The 23,034-nt window shown below is 36.3% G+C and overlaps 1 protein-coding gene across 3 annotated transcripts in view; it reads right to left on the reverse strand.

Moving 5' to 3' along the window:
• Positions 1–23,034, reverse strand: part of LOC134538386 (uncharacterized) — an 835,281-nt gene that overhangs the window by 362,510 nt on the left and 449,737 nt on the right. For all 3 annotated transcript variants that reach the window (XM_063379668.1, XM_063379669.1, XM_063379667.1), the window contains one exon: positions 4,680–4,787. In XM_063379668.1, the coding sequence (XP_063235738.1) occupies positions 4,680–4,787 (108 nt within the window). The remainder of the gene's footprint in view (positions 1–4,679; positions 4,788–23,034) is intronic.

Below are 23,034 nucleotides of genomic sequence, written 5' to 3' on the forward strand. Positions count from 1 at the left end.
GGAAGGGGGGGGGGGTAAAAAGGGGTTGTTGCGTGCTAAGCGGGCTGCAAAGCGCCAGGGGCGGCATGGTACGGAGCTCGAGTCCGTGGGAAATGGGTGGCGTGGCGACTTCGTGCTGCGGGCTGCATACCCCCGCGCTGCCGTAGGAGGAGTAGATTACACAGTTCGCAATCGCTCGCTCTTTCTACACATTGTCCGCGGCTGGAAGGCCGTCAGAAAAAATTGCGCGAAGGTTGCGTTCGTGAACAAACAATAAAATTCGTCAACTATCGAAACAACATTTTTATTTTGATATATCTTTTCGAGTGCTTTCATTGGAAAAAAAAATAACACGCTTATTTTCCCTCGAAATCCAGCAATGTTTTCTAAATGTCTTTGTTTATATTTTGTTTGGTTTCAATATTTAAATAAGTGAAAAAAATTAAATAACAAAACATTAACATCTTAATGTTAATGTTTCAATATTTTCTTACAAGATCCAAAATTTAAAATACCATTGGCGATAGAAACAGTCCTCTAATGGATGCAAATCTAAATATTTAAAAAAATAATAATGTTGAGAATTATTTTGGTTTGCTACGTAATTTTACTAAATCATGCCCCTTACACACTAGTTATATTTGGCTGCAAATACGTAAATAGAGAAAGACTTTTTTTGGTAAAATTTCATTTTTTTAAGTGTGTTCATTTATTAAATTTTAAAATGTATATTACTTCTTCATGTGACAGACACTAAAAGTCCAAATTTAGTAACCAACTGTTAAATAGTTTCTAGTGAAAAAAATTTTCCGCGTTGTAAAAATATCTTAAAGTTATTTGCAAAAATTTGCTTTTATATTCTCTTGTTAATCTAAAACATAGTAACGTGAGCTGTAGATAAATTATTCTAAAATTCAAAAAAAAAACTATTATTGTACTGAATGAAATAAATATTATAGTCCTCCAAATAACAAAAAACTTAGAAATCTTGGAATTTTAAAAAATAAAATAAAGAATTCTTTCAAAACTCTGCATACGTAGGGGCGTTTATGTTACCTATTATTCTTTTTAATTACTATAGTTTAAACGAAATATTCTCCTCTACAAAACATAGCTTAAGAATAAGGCATATTTTACTATTTTACTAAATATTAAACTTAAATTAAAAGAAAGTGAATGTGACTACAGATTTACTACGGAGAATATAAAAAAATATTACAATGAATTATGGAGAGGAAAATACATATTTCGTAACAATTAAGAATTTTCCAAGTCCATACAGACATTCTTACAAAAATTATTAGTTCGTTACAATAAAACATGTTCCGTTATATTATTTTATCAACTATGTTCTATTTCCAATCTAAATGTTTGAGGTGTACTTCATTATGAATAATTTACGAGTGTCATACAAAATTACAATCGGTTTGCGGTCGGAATACGTTTGTTTTTCCAATGTTTGAGTGAAAGAAAATAAAAACTAGTTTGTAACATAAAACTGGAAATTTGTATTGCGCCTGAAATATTATATATTATCAACTCTCATCTTCCATTCATCAGACGTCCTTTTGCAAAGCCTTACTTAATAACTGTATATTAAAAGAGAGCGCGAAAATTATTCTCGAATCAATATTAAAAGGTGTTTTCCATTATTTTTCATAGAAACGCTGTAAAAACGTTTGCACTTTTACAAGGAAAAACCTCGGAAACTCAGTTACCAACGATATCACTTGTTAAACTGCAAGGCAGAGCTTTGAACCTTTTGTAATTTTACAAAAGTTTGCACTGTAGTTTTACAAGCGATATCGTTGGCAACTGAGTTTCCAAGAATTTTCCTTATTAAGATACAAAAAAAAAATTGACAGTATATTTTCTTCAATTTTTGATGTAACCATACAGTTCGTAGGCATTATTTAATTACTAGTTAGTTGTAAGGCCCCTAAGGCACCCATTGAAAACTGATAAATATAACCAACAACTTAATATACACGAAATATGTATTAAAATTTCCAATTAATTTTAATATTTTGAAGAATGGACAGATGCTTCCAGTCCATCTTGCCTCTCCTCCCTACCTTCCCCTCCCTTCCTTGCCTCGTCCCCCCTTTTTTTTCTTCCTTTCCCCTTCCCTTCCCTCCTTCCTCCTCCTCCTCCTTCGACCTTCCAGATTGTTCCGGCCTTCTAAACCTTCCTTACCACCCCTCGTCCACCCAACAGGTTACTAGTAAGTCAGCAGGCCGCTCCACTGCTCTGTCGACTTGCAGCTGTCTTGGTTCCCGTCGCGGTCGCCCATGTCTCTGGTAAGGCGTATTTGCAGGCGTGCTCGGCCATGTCCATTTCTAATTCAACTATATATTTCTTCCACTCCAGGCGGTGGCGCCTGCTGTTGGGCATTGTTGCTGTTCTTGGACTTAATGTTCGCGTTTGCTGGTCATGCCCACTTTTTTTTTGCGCTGTTCGCCTTGCCCGTCGAGCCCGTTTTAATTAATTTGTGATGCTTTTGAACTTAACTTTACTCAAGCCACTCTTTGGCTGCGTGATTCAGGCCTTCTGCCCCTTTTGTTTGCCATCTCGTTTTTTTTATCCTGGATTGTTACCACGTCTTACCAGATCCCCAGGGGCAACTCATAATTATCACTTTTAAAATGATTTCGTCGTCTTTTTGCTTTTATTCTTAGATGTTAAATTTTTAAGATTGAGAATCGAATATCCATCGGTTGATATTTAGGTTACGAGCTGTGTAATACCTGTCTTGTATAAATTAATGCGAGGTATTATGTATATCAATATTACTTTCTTATAGGTTAACAGGTTTTTGTTCGAAATCAATTTTGGGTTTTCCAAAATTCACTGAACGGAATTGTGGATTGTTTACTGTTTTGATTGGCATTTTCGGAAATAATGCTCTCATGAGCTGTCTTACGGCCATTCTGTATGATGAGTGTGCCATTTCAGTATTAATTATTTTAACGTACCCACAGTATTTACATACTCACATTATATAGCGATTCGTTGCAATGTTTTTGAATCAGGCCTTGTGCCTGCCATGTAATTACCATTGTCAAAGTGTGATGTTCCTTACTGTTCATGAAATAAAAGACATGTTGTTTGCATCATACAAATGGATTTCTGCACTATTTAATAACGTGTTTTCTTTTTTATAATTGTGTCTTGTGACGCTTGAGGCAGTCAGGTGGGTAACTCGTGCCCCACCTGGTTCAGTATTTTGCAGATTAAATTATTTATGATATATATAATGATCAAAAAAATAGTTTTTAATGAAGAACTTCTTGAAAAACTACATTGTGAGTGAATCGCCCAATTCAATAATCTGTATTGACTTATAACGCCATATTCACGTATTCAAATTAGAAGAGTAAAGGAACTATTAAAATCTCACAAATTAAATAAAAATAAAAGCTCCTCTTTATAAATTTTAACGTCATCTTTTGGTGAAAAATTCAAATGCACTTCTTAAAAGATATAAAAATTATGAAAGTGTTGCAGAGTGACAGGCCTCTGACTCTTGGTGGATGACTTCCCGTCGCACGCTGGCGTTCTGCGGGTAGGCGCTCTTACACAGCCTTACGCGCTCATTCAGTCAATGATGAGCGTAGCTATATATAAGACTAGGAGGTTGTCAGGTGCCTAATGCACCCGTCGAAAAAGTATGTATTTAAAAAAAACCACTTCAATTTAATACATCCGTAATTTTCATTTAAAGTTCAATTTGTTTTAATATTGTGCAAATGAAAATAATTTCTGGATATATATACATGAAATGATAAAAAAATTTGAAAAAATATATACATAATGCGCATCTGTACTATCTACATATAATTTTAGCAGAAATAAATTAAGTAACCACAATATAAGAACATAATATAAAAATTCAAAAAGACGTAACTACAAAAAATCAAATATGCAAAAAAATTAGAGCATACAAACGTATATTATACACATTAAAACAAAAATACAAACATTTTTTTATAAAATTATAAACTTTCAAGATATAAGCATATTAAAAAATCAATTTTTTTTGGAAAGGGCATAGGTACACAATTCGAAATATCAAAACATTCCCTGTGACGCATACTTATATTTCCAAAAAGGAGAAAAAAATATTCACCGGTCTTGAAAAATGATACATATAACTAATGTTTTAATCGAATAACTAAAAACATGTTCCACTTATGTACCTATAGTATTACGAATGTTCCTCAACTGTTATACTTCCATTTTCTTTTTTTATACACGTATCATGGAGTGGGCTAATACTTGTGCTTCCATGATACGCTTGTCTCCAAGGTATACATACATCTTTGGCGTTACGCAATCATTAAGTCGGGAAAGCCTACAACTCACGTAGTTTCGGTTCCCTGCAAGAATTTCCGAAGATTTACGAAGTTTTGCGTTTTGGTACTAACGCCACTTCAGCCGCTAAATCAGAAGTTTCCAATGAAAACAAGCATGTTGTGACTGAACTGACCTGACCTGACCTAACCTAACCCTTCGATTTTTTTAAATTTCAATTTTTGAGAGAAATCCGAAGTTGCACGAACGTGGTAGGGAACCGAAACTACGTGAGTTGTAGGCTTCCCCGTTAAGTCAGTCGTTAGCGGAACTGTACATATATAGGATTACCGACACTAAGCGCTTACTGTAAGAAGGCAGTGATCGACGCATTGACGTCCACTCACCTAGCGTCTGTCCGAGCACTGTCCTTCCGTCCTCCCCAAGACAGGCGCCTCGGGCGTCGAACGGGTTCGTGAACTGCACGAAGGCGTATCCTTTGTGCATCGAGATGCCTGCAGAAAACAAAAACAAAAAAAAACACGTCAACACTGGATCAACTGAGAACCAGACGGAGCATTAAGTAGCTTGGCTTCCGGGTTGTAGCCGCGTCCCAAAAGTCGGAATATGTCACCCGACGTTTTGGTCTCGGTCGACGTTGCAGTCGCCATCATCAGGGTAGAGTTACTTACAGAGGTAGATACCTACCGAGGTAGATACCTACCGAGGTAGATACCTACCGAGGTAGATACCTAACGAGGTAGATACCTAACGAGGTAGATACCTACCGAGGTAGGTAACTCTACCCTGATGATGGCGACTGGGACGTCGGCCAAAACTTCGGTGATATATTCGCCTTGTACGAGTTACCTACCGAGGTAGGTAACTCTACCCTGATGATGGTGACTGCGACGTTGACCGAATCGTCGGGTGATGATATACGCCTTGGACTTGGCTACAACCCAGAAGCCAAGCAACTTCAGACAATGGCCGCGAATAGTCTGCGAACTTTACCAGAAAAGTATTAATTTTGACGAGTTATCAAAAAATAAAGAGCAAAAAAAAAATAATGTCTGCCAGGCTTCCAGCACTACTACCCCCCTAGTGATGTGTTACATCCAACCTCTGTAACGAGCAAATTCATGCGTTCTCATGTGGCGAATACACTTACAATACGAAACTCGGATACCAAATTTAACGTAAAGTAAAATTCTTGCAAATAATGCCGATGTGTTTTCAATTACATTTCTGGACGCGAATCACCCGCCGCTAGAATTCGCTGTCGGGGCAGCTACGTCGACTATCGAATAATTCAAATTGTAGACATAAATTTAAAACTATACTAGCTGCCCGACCCGACTTCGCACGGTTGTATTAATTGGGGGGGGGGGGGATGAGACCAAATCTCTTATTTACAGTTATATAAAATGAAATAAAAAGAAAATTAATTATTTTGACAAAAACTTAATACAATGCTTTGTAATGTACCGAAGAAAACACGAATAGCACCGATGGTTTCCCGACTCTCGAGCACGCAACGATGTCATGGAGACGAAGTACCCACTGTTTCCCGCGCTTAAACACCAATCAACATTTATAATCAGTTTATTATTAATTAAAAATTATTAAGACCATTATCGAAATAAAAACTATCCTATCTCTCAAGCTGGAAAAAACTACACATAAATGCACATTTTCATCGAAATCGGTTGACTTGGTGAAGAGTTCACTGGAAACAAACATCAGGACACTGGATTTATATATATTAAGATAATGAAACGGCTCCGATAACTGAGAAACATACTTGAATAAATACGAAATCCCGGCTATGGACCTTATTTTCGACCAGAGATTTTATTAAAATAACTGCCCATCTTGTTGAAATTCATTAAACCTTTAATACTAAAAATTTTCCTATTGGCTTAGTGAACTTTGGTTCGCGCCATCCGCCACAGATAGCAGCACGGTGGTTACACATTTCCGTTCCTTGACTTCCGTCGCATTCACACAATTACTCCCACCAAATGCCGTATACCGAGACGTAAGATTTTACACGTCAAATATTTGATAACAAAATGAGTTTCGAATTACTTTAAAGCGTACATAAGCTGAAAGTTCTTTAGAAGTGTTATTTTTAACGTTTTATGTACCAATAAATTAATAGTACGGCCGTGTATTTCTCGTGAAATGATATTCACACTAGCTGTGCGTTAAAACACTATAGCATTGTGTGTGTTTTGCAGTTGGCTGGGTTTATTTCAGCTGCGTGTCTGCAGTCAGCACACCAACAATGGCCATCCAGTGCGGTATAAAACGCGTTGTCCTGAATGGTCCGGCCAAATAAGGCAATGTCATTTCTTGCAGATGGGTGCCAATTAAAAAGGGACCAATTGGTAGCGCATGCAAACCTTTTTGCAGTCTAATGAGGGTCAGTTTTTTTCCCGGGAAAAATACACGCCCTTAAATATTAGAAAACTAGCTCATGTACCCGTGTTTCGCTGGGGAAGTCAACAGACAGAACACTATCGCGCTGCCCATTACACGTGCCCTCCTTGTACATACGTCACTGCGCCTCAGACAAAAAATAATTGAATATTGAAAATCTACTTATGAAATATATATAACGTAATATTTAAGATAACCGGGAGAAATATAAAACAAAGACGCCAGCTTGGATTCGTCACTCTTCAAAGGCCTCAAAATTCACATTTTAAAAACTAATAATGAGCCAATATGGTGGCAAAGATAATTACAGATAATAATAGATTAAGATCCGAAAGTAAATAAAGTATCACTTTAATAAATAGCCTTTGCAGGAGACGAAGACAGCATCCACAGTGCAATAGCCGTTGCCAGAAAATTATCGGAAAATAAAAGTCGAACATCGCTATAAAAAAAACCGAATCACATTTTTAAAAATCACTTAGAGGTACAAAATGATCCACCTTGAAAAATCAAAGTTTTATTTTTTCAGTCTCTAGGCTTTTTCATGTCCGCGATTTGCGAACTATAGACAGATAGAAAGACCAATTTGCTCTATTTTATTATTACAGATTTGTACACAATATTAATAAAGACATTATAAAGGCCTCTAATAATTATTTTGGTATGTATAAAGTATCCTAAAAAAATTAATAACACCTGAAAAAAGTTGAAACTAGTTCTTCTGTGTACGCTAGAAGCCTAGTATCAAAGTACATTAAACAAAATTTATTTTTGCTTATCGACTCATGACCTCAGATATTGTTTTCTATTTGCAAATGCTTGGTAAACCTGCCCGGGTTATCACCTAACATGAATTAAATCTTAGGGCACTGCTATGTTATTGTATGTCATTATGAACAGTTGACAATCCATTTTTCTCAATGCATACAGAATAAATTATACATCACGCTTAGTTACTATAAACATTAAAAAAAAAAGTGTTAACCTCTACGATTTGAAATTCATTCGATTTAAATTAATTATTTTATTATGGCTAATGTCTTATTCAAATCGGGGTCATGTGACAAGAGGAGGGATGAAGAGTTGGGAATCGAGCGTAAACGAGACAAATATGTGGTTGAAACGAGAGTAAACCGAGAAAAGAATCATCTCCATGGTAACGTCCACCACGTTTTTCAATTGCAAAATATCTAGGTTCGACCTATCTGGAAGGTGAGTGGTTTTGTCAACTCGAAATTGTGATACCTACAGCGTATTAAAGTTTCACCATGCAAATAAACTTCATAATTTATGAAATCTTGTAAACTTTTAATACAATTCTCTTTGGATTGCATTAACAATTCATTTCCATAGAAAGACTTTAAAATCCAGTAAATTAACACCAAAATATTCACTTATACATATTTCAAAAAATGAGTTTAATAATTTTGGATTTTGTACTACTTTACCCAAGATTTTACCAGAAATTTTCTGTAATTTAATTAAACTCTTACGTTTTAAGTTATCATGTTACAAAAAATAATTATTACAAAACAAATAATTATATTAAAGACACAAAATAGATGACAGGAGTTTCTGCCTACTCTTGTGAAAATTTCGGAATGGAGTTCTAGTTTTTTTTAACCATTTTTAATATATTTTCTCATTTATTACTTAAATTAAGTAAATTATAAGGAAAAGTTTCCATATAATAATTACTGAAAGTCATTAAAATCACACTCAACAAAAATAATTTTAATAGTGTTGGTTGTTCTAAGTTTCTTTGTATAGGTAATCTCAAAAAAAATATTTCATTGATAAACATACATATATTTTTAATGTGAAATTTAAATAATTATATTTATATTAAAAAAGGTTTGAATTAGCTTAAGTTAATGAGGCTAATTTTTTTATTGGTCCATAATTCAAACACGGATAAATATTAATATGTATTCATTATTATATTATTTTTCTTTTGCGTACTGTGGGAATTCCTCGTAGCTAAACTAACAGAGTAATTTTAGACCTGACATAACTGCAAAGAATTCTTGGAAATGTTGAAAATGATTCACGAATATTAAACAGTTAGTTCTTGGAATTTAATAAATGCAATTGGAATATTTTATATATAACTTTAGAAAATTACAAGAAGTCCGTAAATATACAGCCATATAAATTCTTAGTAAAGAAATGTTGCTAAAATATTACAAATTCAGTTTTATATTTAATTTGGATGTTTGTGTGTACAATGTTAGAGAATGTATTGTTTGAAATTTTTTGTAATAAACTTCCTGTGTAGGAAAAATTGTAATATTATTATAAAGAACTTGTAGGGTATTTTCGGTGTCATAAAAAGAAAAAAAAACATCAAAGATAAGTTACACATTATTGTTAATTGCGATAGAAGAAAATCATGTACTATAAATTAATTAATGCATTTAATGTAAAAAAGTTTAAAATAAATTCGTTACATATCATTTGTTAAAAATGTTGATAAGTTTAAATATCTTAGTTCTTAATATAATTAAGTATTGAAACATTTAATTGGATTTATTTACTTAACATATTTTGTTTTTAAAGGCAAAATTACCAAGTAAAGTAACTTATTTAAAATAAAAAAAATATGGAACTAAATGCATTAAAAGTCTTCGTAATCGTGATTCATAGAAAAAATGTAGCAAAAAAAAAACAGAACTTATAAACAAATTTAGGCACTATACACAATAAGAATCATTTAGCCAATAGGCAGATATAAGATAACGAATAATTGGATTTATGAAGGAAAAATGACTTCGAAGAGATAATTATTTTTAATTATTTGCTGACAACTGATGAGTTAACTCCTCACGGTCAAGAAATAACTTATTTTATTTTCAGTGGAAATAAGAAACTTCAGAATGAGGTCAGCTAAACTTAAATATATCTCACCTGGCGGCACATTCCAATGCAACCTGCTGTTATTCTCGACGTCTGGCAAGCAAGAAGAAGCTCTATTAATAGAAACAATTTTTCTTCTTCATTCTGACAGTGTAAACATTGCCTGACCGTGACAAATCGTTTTCGTCGTGAGAAATGAAACAACAGTTCGTCTCAAAATAGAACACAATCCGTGATACTTTTTGCAGGTCAAGAGTTTGATTACAATCAGCAAACTCATCCAGTATGTTAATGTGTGAGTTTCCTGAAATTAAATTATATAATATATTTCATAAAATATAAAAGATGGGAAAAATAATTTAAAAACATTACAATTACAAAATAAATTAAAACTAAAAATGCCCGATAATTATTTGAAAATTCAGCAAATAAACTTGAAGGAGGAAAAAATAACAACAGTAACGATTGTTCAGGAGCAAATATCACTAATATGAACTTTGTAAAGGCTAAATAGGCTAAAATCAAAAAAAAAAAATGGGGCAAAATATTATTTTAACTTACAAGTTAAAAGTCAAATACCAATTTTCTTCCTTAAAAATGTAATTAATTGTTTAAGGATATCCGTGGACTCGAATACTCACATGTCTTTATTAAATTTTAAAGCACACAATTTTTAACACGTAATATCACTTTCTTGCTGCATAAAATATTTACTTACGAAAATTTAAATATTTTTAACATCGGACGTTTCAACGACATAAATATTAAAAAATAATAATACAAACTACGTAATAAATTATTAATTTAATGGAAGACCCGTTTTTCCCCCCATAAACCACTTTAATATTAATGTAAATGTGTGAAAGTAGAGAAGAACGTTCAAGATACGATATTCGTCAAATATCTCTGTCTATAATTTTCGGTGTTTGTGCTAAATACTGCTGTGTGTTGTGTACAAACAACCACCAATCTGCACGCTTATAACAGGAGGAACAGGTGGTGATTATTACAAGCTTCAGAAATAAGTGTAGGTGTGCAATTATATTCGTGTTCTACACCGCCCCTGAAACAATTGTGACGAGCGAAAATGTTACCGCCGTGTTACCAGGAGATAAAGTTCGCAAGCATACGCGGCCATTTTATGGGTTGCAGCCGCGTCCTAGGCAAAGATTTTTCCAACGTTTAGGTCGACTTCGCAGTCTCCATATTCAAGGTAGACGCGCCTAGAATGGTAGGTAACTTCTACCCTGAATATGGCAACTTTAAGGCTGGACGAATCGTTGGTGAAATCTTCGCCTTCGACATGGCTAGAACCAAAAAAAGCAATGCAACTACTAGGAGATAGATCTGGCTCGCCGACACAAATATCACTCCTGCTTACACACACTGAAGAGAGAATAATTTTGACTGGATTAATTTAAACTACTGTATGTAGGCAAGCAGCTAAATAGTAGATTTGGTTGCTGCTGTCAATTCAACAATATCTATACAAATTTTGGACAGGAGTGCAAAATACATCAAGCAGGCTTTCGGGGCTAAGAAAACGCAGCACTGTCCACCATATTGCTGATCGATAAGTAAAGACCAGAAAAAATTGTATTTTCATTTCACAACAAGCTGCTTCCGAGATATTTTTGTAGAAATTACATGTTGAGGACTCTCGGCTAATGAGAAATCCTCAGCACAAGTATTATCCAATCGTGAACATTATCGTTCACATATTTTTAAGTAAGTACAGCTAATCGTCAGTGAACATTTGCTCAAGTAAGTTGAGGTCTGTGGAGTTTACCGTAGAGATGAATGCACAAGCGAAATATTTCCAGTCCCAACCAGAAGGCAAGCTTGCCCCGGAAAGCTATCCTCAAGTTCCAAAGATACTCCCACAGTATCCTGACAACTTTTGCATCTATCAAGCCTTAAACCATTGCTTCGCCTTTTACATATATACCGACTTATACCGATGGATATTTTCTGATCAAAGCACTAAGAATTGTTATTTTAATTGGATATTAAAGCAGACAACAGAAACTAGAGGGAAGATGAGGAAGCCCAATTCTATTAGAAGCTGCTGGTATCATTTCAGGAGCACTTGGATGGCTGTGTACTGTACTAAAAACGTTAACCTTAGTGGAATAAGGGGAAAAGTGCCATCAAATGTTACAACTACTTGATGTTACAATTTTTTGTTCTGTATTTTCAATAAACTAGAAAGCGTCACCATCATTTAAATCATCGCCTTCAAGTGGAAGGACAAGTTTCTGTGGCAAATTCTGGCTTATGCCCAAGTGGTTCGGAACCAGAAATAGCATCCTAGGACACACCTAAATATTTTCTTTGCGAAAATGTGACATAAATTTATAAGTTTATGTTTTCCAGAAATTCGCTTGCATTATCCGTCACCACATACCTTGGCTGACTACTTACCTGATAAGTGTTTTCAGACAACTATAAGAGCCTCAAAAATTACAAAACCTTTAAAATCGGTTTTCAGACAGCCGCTGTATTCATCAATTTATATTCAGCTGATTATTCTTGATGAATTATCTAGGCTGCCACTGCGACTATCAACGTATCCAACACTGCATTAAATTAGAAAAGTTATTCATACAACTTCTTCTAACACTGCAGGTAATTTTAGTTGCCTTTCCATGAATACTATAGCCTACCTCTTTAATATAAATGTTATAATTTTACAAAGGAAATTTTTGTAAAGTAGTTGCCAAAATATAGTTTCCATGTTCTACTAATGACAAAATTGTTAAAATTTCAATTTATATTGTGAGATTTACTAAACACAATTAAATCTTTAGAAGCATATACTGATTTCTCTTAATAACAATAATGCCACAGCAAACATTTCGTAGTTCCTACAGAAATGTGAAAGAAAATTATGCAAAATATAAATTTTTCTTGGTAAAGGTACAAAAAATGTGTCCACATTCTCCCTAATACCCTTCCCCCCCCCCCCCCCCCAGTACAGCCAATCAGTCAGCACACCACCAACCACTACTTGCTCGAGTATTCATTGCCCGTGTTCAAGAATTCAGACCGCCGCTGCCACACAGTGTCCGTCACTGCTACCGCAGTCGCTACGCCATGACTTCACTTATTCAGACCAACCAACGCGCTGCAACCACCACCACGTTAGCTTGGCCACATCGCTAACGTCATATGCTTACACATACGGTAGAGGACCCAAAAAAATGACCACAATCAGGTGCTTGTAGCAGTAGTTTGCGCCCGGGAGAGCTGCGAGGGAACTCTTCTTGAGCTAGTCTGCTTCACCCGAAAACGACGAGTGTGGTTTATCTGTGGCAATTCTGTATGTGTCTTTAGTGCGCTCATGACACGAGAAAGCGGCTATCTTTCACGTGCAACATCTTAGCTCCTCGCCACACGACATTTGGCAGGAGTAAATTTCGTGAATGCAACGGAAGCCGAACGGAACGGAAATGCGCTACCGCGGTCCTGCCATCTGTGGGCGGATGGCGCGAACCGAAGTTCACAAAGCCAAAGGGAAACTTGATATTACAAGATGGTCAGTAGGCCTATTTTTATAAAATTTCTTTTCGAAAATCAAGTCCAAAGCCGGAGTTTAGTAATTTTTTTCCCTCAATATTTTTACGCTTTTATCGGAACAGTTTCAGTGCACAAATTAAAACTTCTTTTTGCAAATCACATAATTATATTGTTAACGTAGCTGCACCAGCAACGAATTCTGGTGGCGGGTGCGGAAACTACGTGGATTCGCGTCAAAAAATGTAGTTTTAAACAAAATTTGCATATATTTATCACGCTCAACATTATTAATATATATATAAGTTGAATTTAATGTCAGAATTTTGCTTTATAAGGGTATTTTCAGCATGAGGACACTTAAATTTGCTCTTGGGATTTTACATATCCGTGGCGAGTACTAAAAGAATCGCTCACAATTTTTTTTTTTTTGCTTTTCACTTAATAAGAACGCAACGGAAAGTTTACAGACGCACGTTGTGGACACACACAGCTGCCAGAGAAACCACATTAGTCGTTTACAAGTGACGTCACTTGGAAGACTGTATCACGAGAGGTTCCACAAACAGCTCCCTGTAGCCAAAAACGGCTGATACAAGCACATGATGAGCAACATCACGAGACCGGTAATTTTTGGGTCCCTCCTCGTAGTACCTACTTTTATTTTATATCGCCATCGATTAATTCTTATTTGTAGCTTGAAAATACTTAGGCGACGAATCAAACGGACAAATGAGCCACACGACATTTGGGACTGAAATGATAGCTAAGATGGAAAGGTAGAAACCTAAAAACTCAATCTTGGTTTCGACAGTTATTAGAACATAACAAATTTATCGGGTTTCATTTATAAAAAATTGTGTTCTTTAAAGCATAGTAAATAAATTAATGGAATACCTGAATAAATAATGAGCGGCTACTACGATTTTTTTCTCCTGTAATGCCAATGGTGGTTAAGTATGTAATTAATTTTTGCGAAAGACTAAAACTGTCATAATAATGACAATGGACACAGTTTTTTAATCTTTAAAAAACATTTTTGTGTGTTATATTTGTCGTTTATGAAGTATTTCTGTTCCCCATTCCTCCACCTTTAATATACGAAACTTTCCACGTGATGCTAGAAATATTGATTTATTTGAATTTACACATGTGAATGTTTATTTAGTATCAGTTAATCTTGGATCATATATAAGTGAATAATCAGACTTTGCACGTATTATAGGACAATTAAGACGTTAGGATAGTAGAGGGGTTGTACAGCATTTAAATAAAGTGTATTTAAAAAGTGCTATTGATCTGGCTTTGTTTAAAATGTTGGAAGACCTGTTTTGTAGGAACATTTATCACGTACCTGATTATATTACAGATTACACCATGATATATAGTGTCAGTGCCAAGGCTTTGTATGTGTACCTGTTCGCATATTCTGCATGGTTAACCCATGTGGCTCGGGCATACCAACATTACGACGCTAAACAAAAAAATAATTTTCTCTTAGGCTTAAGGCGGTGGCACGCCCAGTATTATAAACAGTTCTAACAACTTAATATTTCAAACCAGTGATCTAAAATTTTAATTATATCGGGAAAAAAACAACACAACAGTAACAACTAAATTGCAACCGGGTTACATCCATATTCAAAGATAAATGTTTTAATTCCTGTGAACGTAAGTAAAAAGTTCACATCATTTTTAGTAATTAAGAGTGATGCAAAAGCAAGAAGAGTCATGGTTTCACAGTAAGTTTTAAATGGTTTATCTGCAGTTTTTATGTGCTCGTATGATAATCTTTTTTGAAGTAACTTATTATTGGCTTCTGAGTGGGAGCAGCGTCCGTGAAAAATGATGGTCTGCCCAACGTTTCGGCATGCATTGCAATAGCCATCTTCAAGGACATAACTAAAGGTATGGGTTTTCTGGCTCACTATTTATAATATAAAACAATGTAAACACTTTACCAGAGCACCCAGGATTTCAGGTGTTACAAAGGAAAAAAAAAATATTTTCTGGACTTTAAGAAAAGATTCCTTTGAACACCCGTTGCCAAGAAATAGTTTTTAGTAGTAAATAAAAGATTTCATAAATATGTAAAACACATAACTATGGTAGTAGTTGGAAATAGGGGGTTCAAGGCCAGGCGGAGGATCGAGGATCCGGCGGCCATCTTGGATGACGTCATCTAATCCGTATGCTAATCCGTATGCTAATCCATGCTAATCTATGCTAATCCATGCCAATCCATGCCAATCTATGCTAATCCATGCTAATCCATGCCAATCCGTATGCCAATCTATGCTAATCCGTATGCCAATCTATGCCAATTCGTATGCCAATCTATGCCAATTCGTATGCCAATCTATGCTAATCCATATGTTAATCCATGCTAATCCATGCTAATCCATCCGCAATTTAGTAATTCTAGAAATTTCCACCAACTTCGAATCGTGACGTCACCGTTGCACTTTTTGTCACGGACGCCATCTTGGATTCGAATTTTTTTTTCGAACTTTGAAATTCAATGTAATCATCAGCCGCCATCTTGTTTCGTCTGCTGGTGGCCGCCATCTTGTTTCGTCTGCTGGTGGCCGCCATCTTGTTTTCGTCTGCTGGTGGCAGCCATCTTGTGACGTCATATAGTTCTGTTGGTCGCCACCAGATAGCAGAAGGGATTATTTTATTTTAACTAAAATATTTTCAGTGCCGAGGCTGGGATTCGATCCATGGGACGTGAAAACGTCCAGGATGTCGTGGTTACGAGGCGGACGCCTTGACCACTAGACCACCAGACCAATTGGAATATGGTGGAATAAATAATCTATATATGCTACGTACTGACGGCAAGTTTATGATAAATGGGGGAGGGTGTTTTTGCCTTCCTTAATGCATACCTAAGGCGCCACATTTGAAATTAAAATTATTATACAGCCGCCATCTTTAATTCCAGCACAGACTACCAGATGGCGCTAAATTCAAAAAATTAGTTGCCAGAGGCGCCGCCATCTTGGTTCTCAAGTTTGCTGGTAGATGTCGCTAGTATCGCGCGCCAAATTCAAAATTAGTTGCCAGAGGCGCCGCCATCTTGGTTCTCAAGTTGGTTGGTAGATGGCGCCACCGTCGTCATATATTAGTTAATATAATCGATACCAGATGACGCCACCGTCGCCATCTTTAGTTCCTAGTGTTGCTACCAGAGTGTGCCACCGTCGCCATCTTTAATTCTTAAAGTTACCGCTGGAGCGCGCCACCGTCGCCATCTTTAATTCTTAAAGTTACTGCCGGATGGCGCCAAGTGTTATGTAGTCAGTCTAAACAAGTCGGGATAAGTTTGGAACCTGTAGCCATATTATTATTAATTAATAATGTATGTTTATTAAATATGATAGAGTATTTATAAAATATTGGTGTTGTGTAGAGTCTCTCTCTTCTTCTCGTAGTGGCGGAAGACATCTTGAAGGTAGTGTTAGAATTTATGTATTAAAGCAATCACTCTAGCTGAGGAGGTTAATAACTTATAGTTACAATTTTTAAAAAATACTCTGAATTTAAAACTTTTTTTTTAATAAGAGGGACCATTAAATGGTTTTTTGAAATTAAAGCAAACAACGTAAATGTTAAACACATATTTATTTAAATCTTATTACAAACAACAAGGGATAAGAAAAATGACTGATTTAAAAGAATTAAATAATGAGTAATAAAAGAACATAATATTCACACACTGCACATCATAGTGAAAAAGTCAACATAACCTATTTACATAAACCAGAGACTTAATACCTACATATTAAGCATAACTACAAGTTACATAGAGTATAATATACTCTGAAATACATAATGAAGACAAAATTGATATAAATAACATTATACCTTGCTTAATAGTTCCAGAAGTAATGAACGTACAGCTACACGAGCAATCTCAACAGTTCTTTCATCACTAGTGGTTTCTGTGGAACATACTTGAGTGGTGTCTTCACTGATCGGACCTAGATGACTGAGATCTCGGGTTCGACTCTTGCGAGATGTAGGAAGGCGAAGCTGACGCCGGCGTTTAGGCTGGACTGCTAATGATGTGGTAGGTGCTGGCGATGTGGGACTCATCTGGGTACAGCTAGATGATGTCTGGACTGAAGAAGTCTGACCACATGCAGATGCTGGCGGTGACTGAATAGTTGGTAGGTTGAATGCATGTGCGAAAACCTCTTCAGACGTTGCAGGGAGAACTGTATCGTCTCTCATCATATTCACACTACAATGTCCATAGCCCAGACATTTGATAACTTCTAGAGGCGTATCTTGAGGTCTGGGTTTAAAACCTGTTTCACGTGAAACACAGCGTCACAACTCTCCGAAAAATGTTTTAAAACACCGTCGATCCACTCACTATAATCAACAGTGCCTAGCCCAGGTGTTACACTGGAGTATATACTGTTCGGTTGAAAGTTAGGCATCTTGGTTAACTACTTCTGCTGTAGGTCCTTACACCACCACAGTTTCAGCTCGACTGCCATCGCACGAGTCGAGGGTCGTATCACTTGGATACAACATTCCAACACGGTGATCAACCATCCATGCCCTAAGCATGCTCGCATTGTGTCTTGAGATCGAACCTGGACATGTATTATTGCACGTGTACAATTTATTTAATTCTTTCAATGATGGACACTCATATTCTGAATGTACATCTAATATTAGCGCATGTTGCTTACAATAGTTAGTTAGCCACCGTTTCTGCTCTATTCCTACAACCAATACAGGTCCGCTCAGATGACTTGCCAATATGTTGGGTATTGAAGCATAAGGAAAGAGTCCGTGTTCCCACTGTAAACCATGAAAATTTCTAGTGAGCCAGACATTTGTTTTTTGATGCTTCCTGGTGAGATATCGCCATTCAAATGGAGGTTGAAAGTTACATGTTATTACATTTCCTTCTTCATCTGCAATGCTAAGTTACTTGATAATAAATCCATACTGACTAGAGAAGCCTTGGAGGTTTACACATTTCGTCATGGAGGTCGAGACGAGACTAAGCCGGTAATGTACTGCCAGGTCTTAGATAATGGACGACACAATCTACCTTGTTGCAGGATGTCTCGATTATGTCCGGAGCCTCCTCGTCACAATCACTGGTCCAGTGATGACCGAATTTGCAGACCTCTAGTTGAAGTAACCATCCTCGGTGACGTAGTGCACACGGCGGAATCCTGGCGTTACTTCCGCGTACTTTGCAGTTGGATCGAACAGAATTTGCTTGAATTTGTAGCAGCAGCTCTATACCCACACGACTATGTGTTGACTGCTGTGTCTAGGGTGTTGACCTCAATTTATACCGCTAGGACCCCCCTCCAGTCCAGTCACATGTACCGTTGCTTCCGTTGTTGTCCCCCCGCCTTGCTGGCGGCCTCCAACATTCGAACGAGGTGATAAACCATCCAAGCCCTAAGCATGCTCGCATTGTGTCTTGAGATCGGACCTGGACATCCAAGTTACATAGAGTATAATATACTCTGAAATACATAATAACGAGAAAATTGATATAAATAACATTATACTTTGCTTAATAGTTCCAGAAGTAATGAACGCACTGCTTGACCAGTGACAGGTGTAACTAAATATTAAATATATTTTATATTTAATTTTCCATTACCTTTCATGGAATTTATTAATCATTCACTCTACGAAAAACAACTCAAGACAATATACCTGACCATCGAATTAAATACAGTACCGCTATGCCTTACATGAAAGTCTAATTATTCTATATACTGAATAACCTATAAATCGTTCATGTACAAAGCCACACATACAGGCCAATTGTCTATGGACCATGAGACCGAGTCATGACAATATCAGACGTATAGGCTAGAAATTTCAGAACCGCAGGACCTTCTTCGTCTTTAGATAATTACAGTCATTTAGACCATCATGAAATATACTAAAGGACCAAGCGACCTTGAAAAATATTTTTAGTAACACCAAGAGGTTTTGAACTAGTAAATATTCAGTCACTACATATTTTACTATGCGCAATCAACAAAAAGGAAGCACCATCAACGAAAAGGCAGCACAATAAAAAAAAAGGCAGCATATTTGTAAACACCATCAACAAATAGGAAGCACATTTTGGAAGCACCATCAACGTAAAGGCAGCACATTTTGGAAGCACAATCAATAAAGAGAGCAGATTTGGAAGCACAATCAATAAAAAGGAAGCACTTTTGGAAACACCATCAACATAAAGGAAGCACATTTTGGAAGCACCATCAAAAAGGCAGCACATTTTGGAAGCACAATCAAAAAAGGCAGCACATTTTGGAAGCACAATCATAAAAGGCAGCACATTTGGAAGCACCATCAACAAAAGAAGGAAGCACATTTTGGAAGCACCATCAAAAAAGCAGCACATTTTGGAAGCACAATCAAAAAAGGAAGCACATTTGGAAGCACCATCAACAAAAGAAGGAAGCACATTTTGGAAGCACCATCAAAAAGGCAGCACATTTTGGAAGCACAATCAAAAAAGGAAGCACATTTGGAAGCACCATCAACAAAAGAAGGAAGCACATTTTGGAAGCACCATCAAAAAGGCAGCACATTTTGGAAGCACCATCAAAAAGGCAGCACATTTTGGAAGCACAATCAAAAAAGGCAGCACATTTTGGAAGCACCATCAAAAAGGCAGCACATTTGGTAACACAAGTTACGAGAACTAAGTCTTAGTTAGAAATCAGAATGCAAGAAATAAAAACATTAAATTTTTACTTTTAATATTTAATTTATTTCTTAAGATTATACAAATAGAAGTAATATAAGCCATTATTGTATGTAGCCAGCTTTCCTCAGTTCTTCGAGTATGAAGGATATTTCTTTTATGCACGAATAGTTTTCTGCACAAAGCGAGCCATGTAGAAGTCTTAGCCGGTCAACCAATAAGTTTGGATCTTTCCACGATGTGTAATCAATCTCTTCTACCACCATCTCACTTGCTTGTTTATTATAAATACTTTTAATATCACAATCGTCCCAGTGATCATAATAAGCGTTATCAGATTTATTTATTATAACATGTCGTTTCCATCGTTTCGGTCTCAGGACACCGTTACATTCTTCGATCTTGTCAGCTTTAGGTGCTTCATCACAGTCTATGCTTTTGTCCACAGCCTCAGAGTCACTGTTACAATCACTGTAGAAGACATCCTCTTCACCCAGATTACCATATGAATTTGATATCGATGATGTCGAAGTGCCATTATCGTCTTCATGCTTCCTTTTTAGGAGTACATCATTTTTACGAAGTAAGAAAGATCTACTTGAATTCGGCTGGAATGTATTCTCACTTTTCACGTTAAGGATTCTTCCATTGTCTTCATTCTTCCATAAATCATCATCATCCTTCAATTTAAGTTCTTCGTCGAGATCGGAAGAGCCACGAACATAATCTCTCTCAAGACAAGTAAAATTATTGTCGTAATGCAGATCACTATTCCTTAGTCTAGTAGATCCATCGTTGTACTCTGGCTTGTACGCAGGCTTATCGTTACAAGTTCTGTCATGTCTTTTTAAGCTCTCTCTCCGCGTAAACGAAATGTTACATCGAACGCAACTTATCATATTGCGTAGTGGATTTTTAACACAGTCATTCTTCTGGTGTTGTCTTCCATTCTTTCTCAAGATAAATTATTTGCTGCAAAACTTACACCTGTGTCCTTTCGATACAGCGACAGACACCGAATCAGGATTCATATTAGTTACTGTGACTAATGTTAGATACAAACAGACAGTTTTCCAATTGGAACCATTACTTAAATATAATTTTTTAAATATTTCTTAAGCGAGAGTTAAGTTATCTCATGCAAAGGTACTTGTTGTAAGTAGTTCTGCTTTTCAACAACAGATGACACCACGTATTGCTTGCAGGTAAATATTATTTCTTTCATGCGGGATGCAGGATTCTCACTAACGATCGCAATAGAGGGATGGCATCGCTAGACTCCAAGGAGAAGGTAGTTTGTTCTTCCAGTTAGTGTTTCTCAGATTTCTCAGGGTATATTATTATTTGACTGAATAATGATTTTTTTAAATTCCACCTAATAAAAATAAAATAGAAGCACTCAGAGAAAACCATCAGGGAGAATGTCGTTTATAAACATCATAATTTACCAATTTTTTTTAAAAAGTCCAAATTTAATCCTGCTTAAGCAAAGAGTTCACAAGCCCACTTGTGAACTCTTTGCTTAAGCAACATGAGAGTTCTAGCACAAGCCCGCTTGTGAACTCTTTGCTTAAGCAACATGAGAGTTCTAGCACAAGCCCGCTTGTGAACTCTTTGCTTAAGCAACATGAGAGTTCTAGCACAAGCCCGCTTGTGAACTCTTTGCTTAAGCAACATGAGAGTTCTAGCACAAGCCCGCTTGTGAACTCTTTGCTTAAGCAACATGAGAGTTCTAGCAAAAGCCCGCTTGTGAACTCTTTGCTTAAGCAACATGAGAGCTCTAGCACAAGCCCGCTTGTGAACTCTTTGCTTAAGCAACATGAGAGTTCTAGCACAAGCCCGCTTGTGAACTCTTTGCTTAAGCAACATGAGAGTTCTAGCACAAGCGGGCTTGTGAACTCTTTGCTTAAGCAGGATTAAATTTGGACTTTTTAAAAAAAAAATTGGTAAATTATGATGTTTATAAACGACATTCTCCCTGATGGTTTTCTCTGAGTACTTCTATTTTATTTTTATTAGGTGGAATTTAAAAAAATCATTATTCAGTCAAATAATAATATACCCTGAGAAATCTGAGAAACACTAACTGGAAGAACAAACTACCTTCTCCTTGGAATCTAGCGATGCCATCCCTCTATTGCGATCGTTAGTGAGAATCCTGCATCCCGCATGAAAGAAATAATATTTACCTGCAAGCAATACGTGGTGTCATCTGTTGTTGAAAAGCAGAACTACTTACAACAAGTACCTTTGCATGAGATAACTTAACTCTCGCTTAAGAAATATTTAAAAAATTATATTTAAGTAATGGTTCCAATTGGAAAACTGTCTGTTTGTATCTAACATTAGTCACAGTAACTAATATGAATCCTGATTCGGTGTCTGTCGCTGTATCGAAAGGACACAGGTGTAAGTTTTGCAGCAAAGAATTTATCTTGAGAAAGAATGGAAGACAACACCAGAAGAATGACTGTGTTAAAAATCCACTACGCAATATGATAAGTTGCGTTCGATGTAACAAGTCGTTTACGCGGAGAGAGAGCTTAAAAAGACATGACAGAACTTGTAACGATAAGCCTGCGTACAAGCCAGAGTACAACGATGGATCTACTAGACTAAGGAATAGTGATCTGCATTACGACAATAATTTTACTTGTCTTGAGAGAGATTATGTTCGTGGCTCTTCCTATCTCGACGAAGAACTTAAATTGAATGACGATGATGATTTATGGAAGAATGAAGACAATGGAAGAATCATTAACGTGAAAAGTGAGAATACATTCCAGCCGAATTCAAGCAGATTTTTCTTACTTCGTAAAAATGATGTACTCCTAAAAAGGAAGCATGAAGACGATAATGGCACTTCGACATCATCGATATCGAATTCATATGGTAATCTGGGTGAAGAGGATGTCTCGTACAGTGATTGTAACAGTGACTCTGAGGCTGTTGACAAAAGCATAGACTGTGATGAAGCACCTAAAGCTGACAAGATCGAAGAATGTAACGGTGTCCTGAGACCGAAACGATGGAAACGACGTGTTATAATAAATAAATCTGATAACGCTTATTATGATCACTGGGACGATTGTGATATTAAAAGTATTTATAATAAACAAGCAAGTGAGATGGTGGTAGAAGAGATTGATTACACATCGTGGAAAGATCCAAACTTATTGGTTGACCGGCTAAGACTTCTACATGGCTCGCTTTGTGCAGAAAACTATTCGTGC

This window comes from Bacillus rossius, chromosome 13 (genome assembly GCF_032445375.1).
Source record: "Bacillus rossius redtenbacheri isolate Brsri chromosome 13, Brsri_v3, whole genome shotgun sequence".
Taxonomy (NCBI): Eukaryota; Metazoa; Arthropoda; class Insecta; order Phasmatodea; family Bacillidae; genus Bacillus; species Bacillus rossius.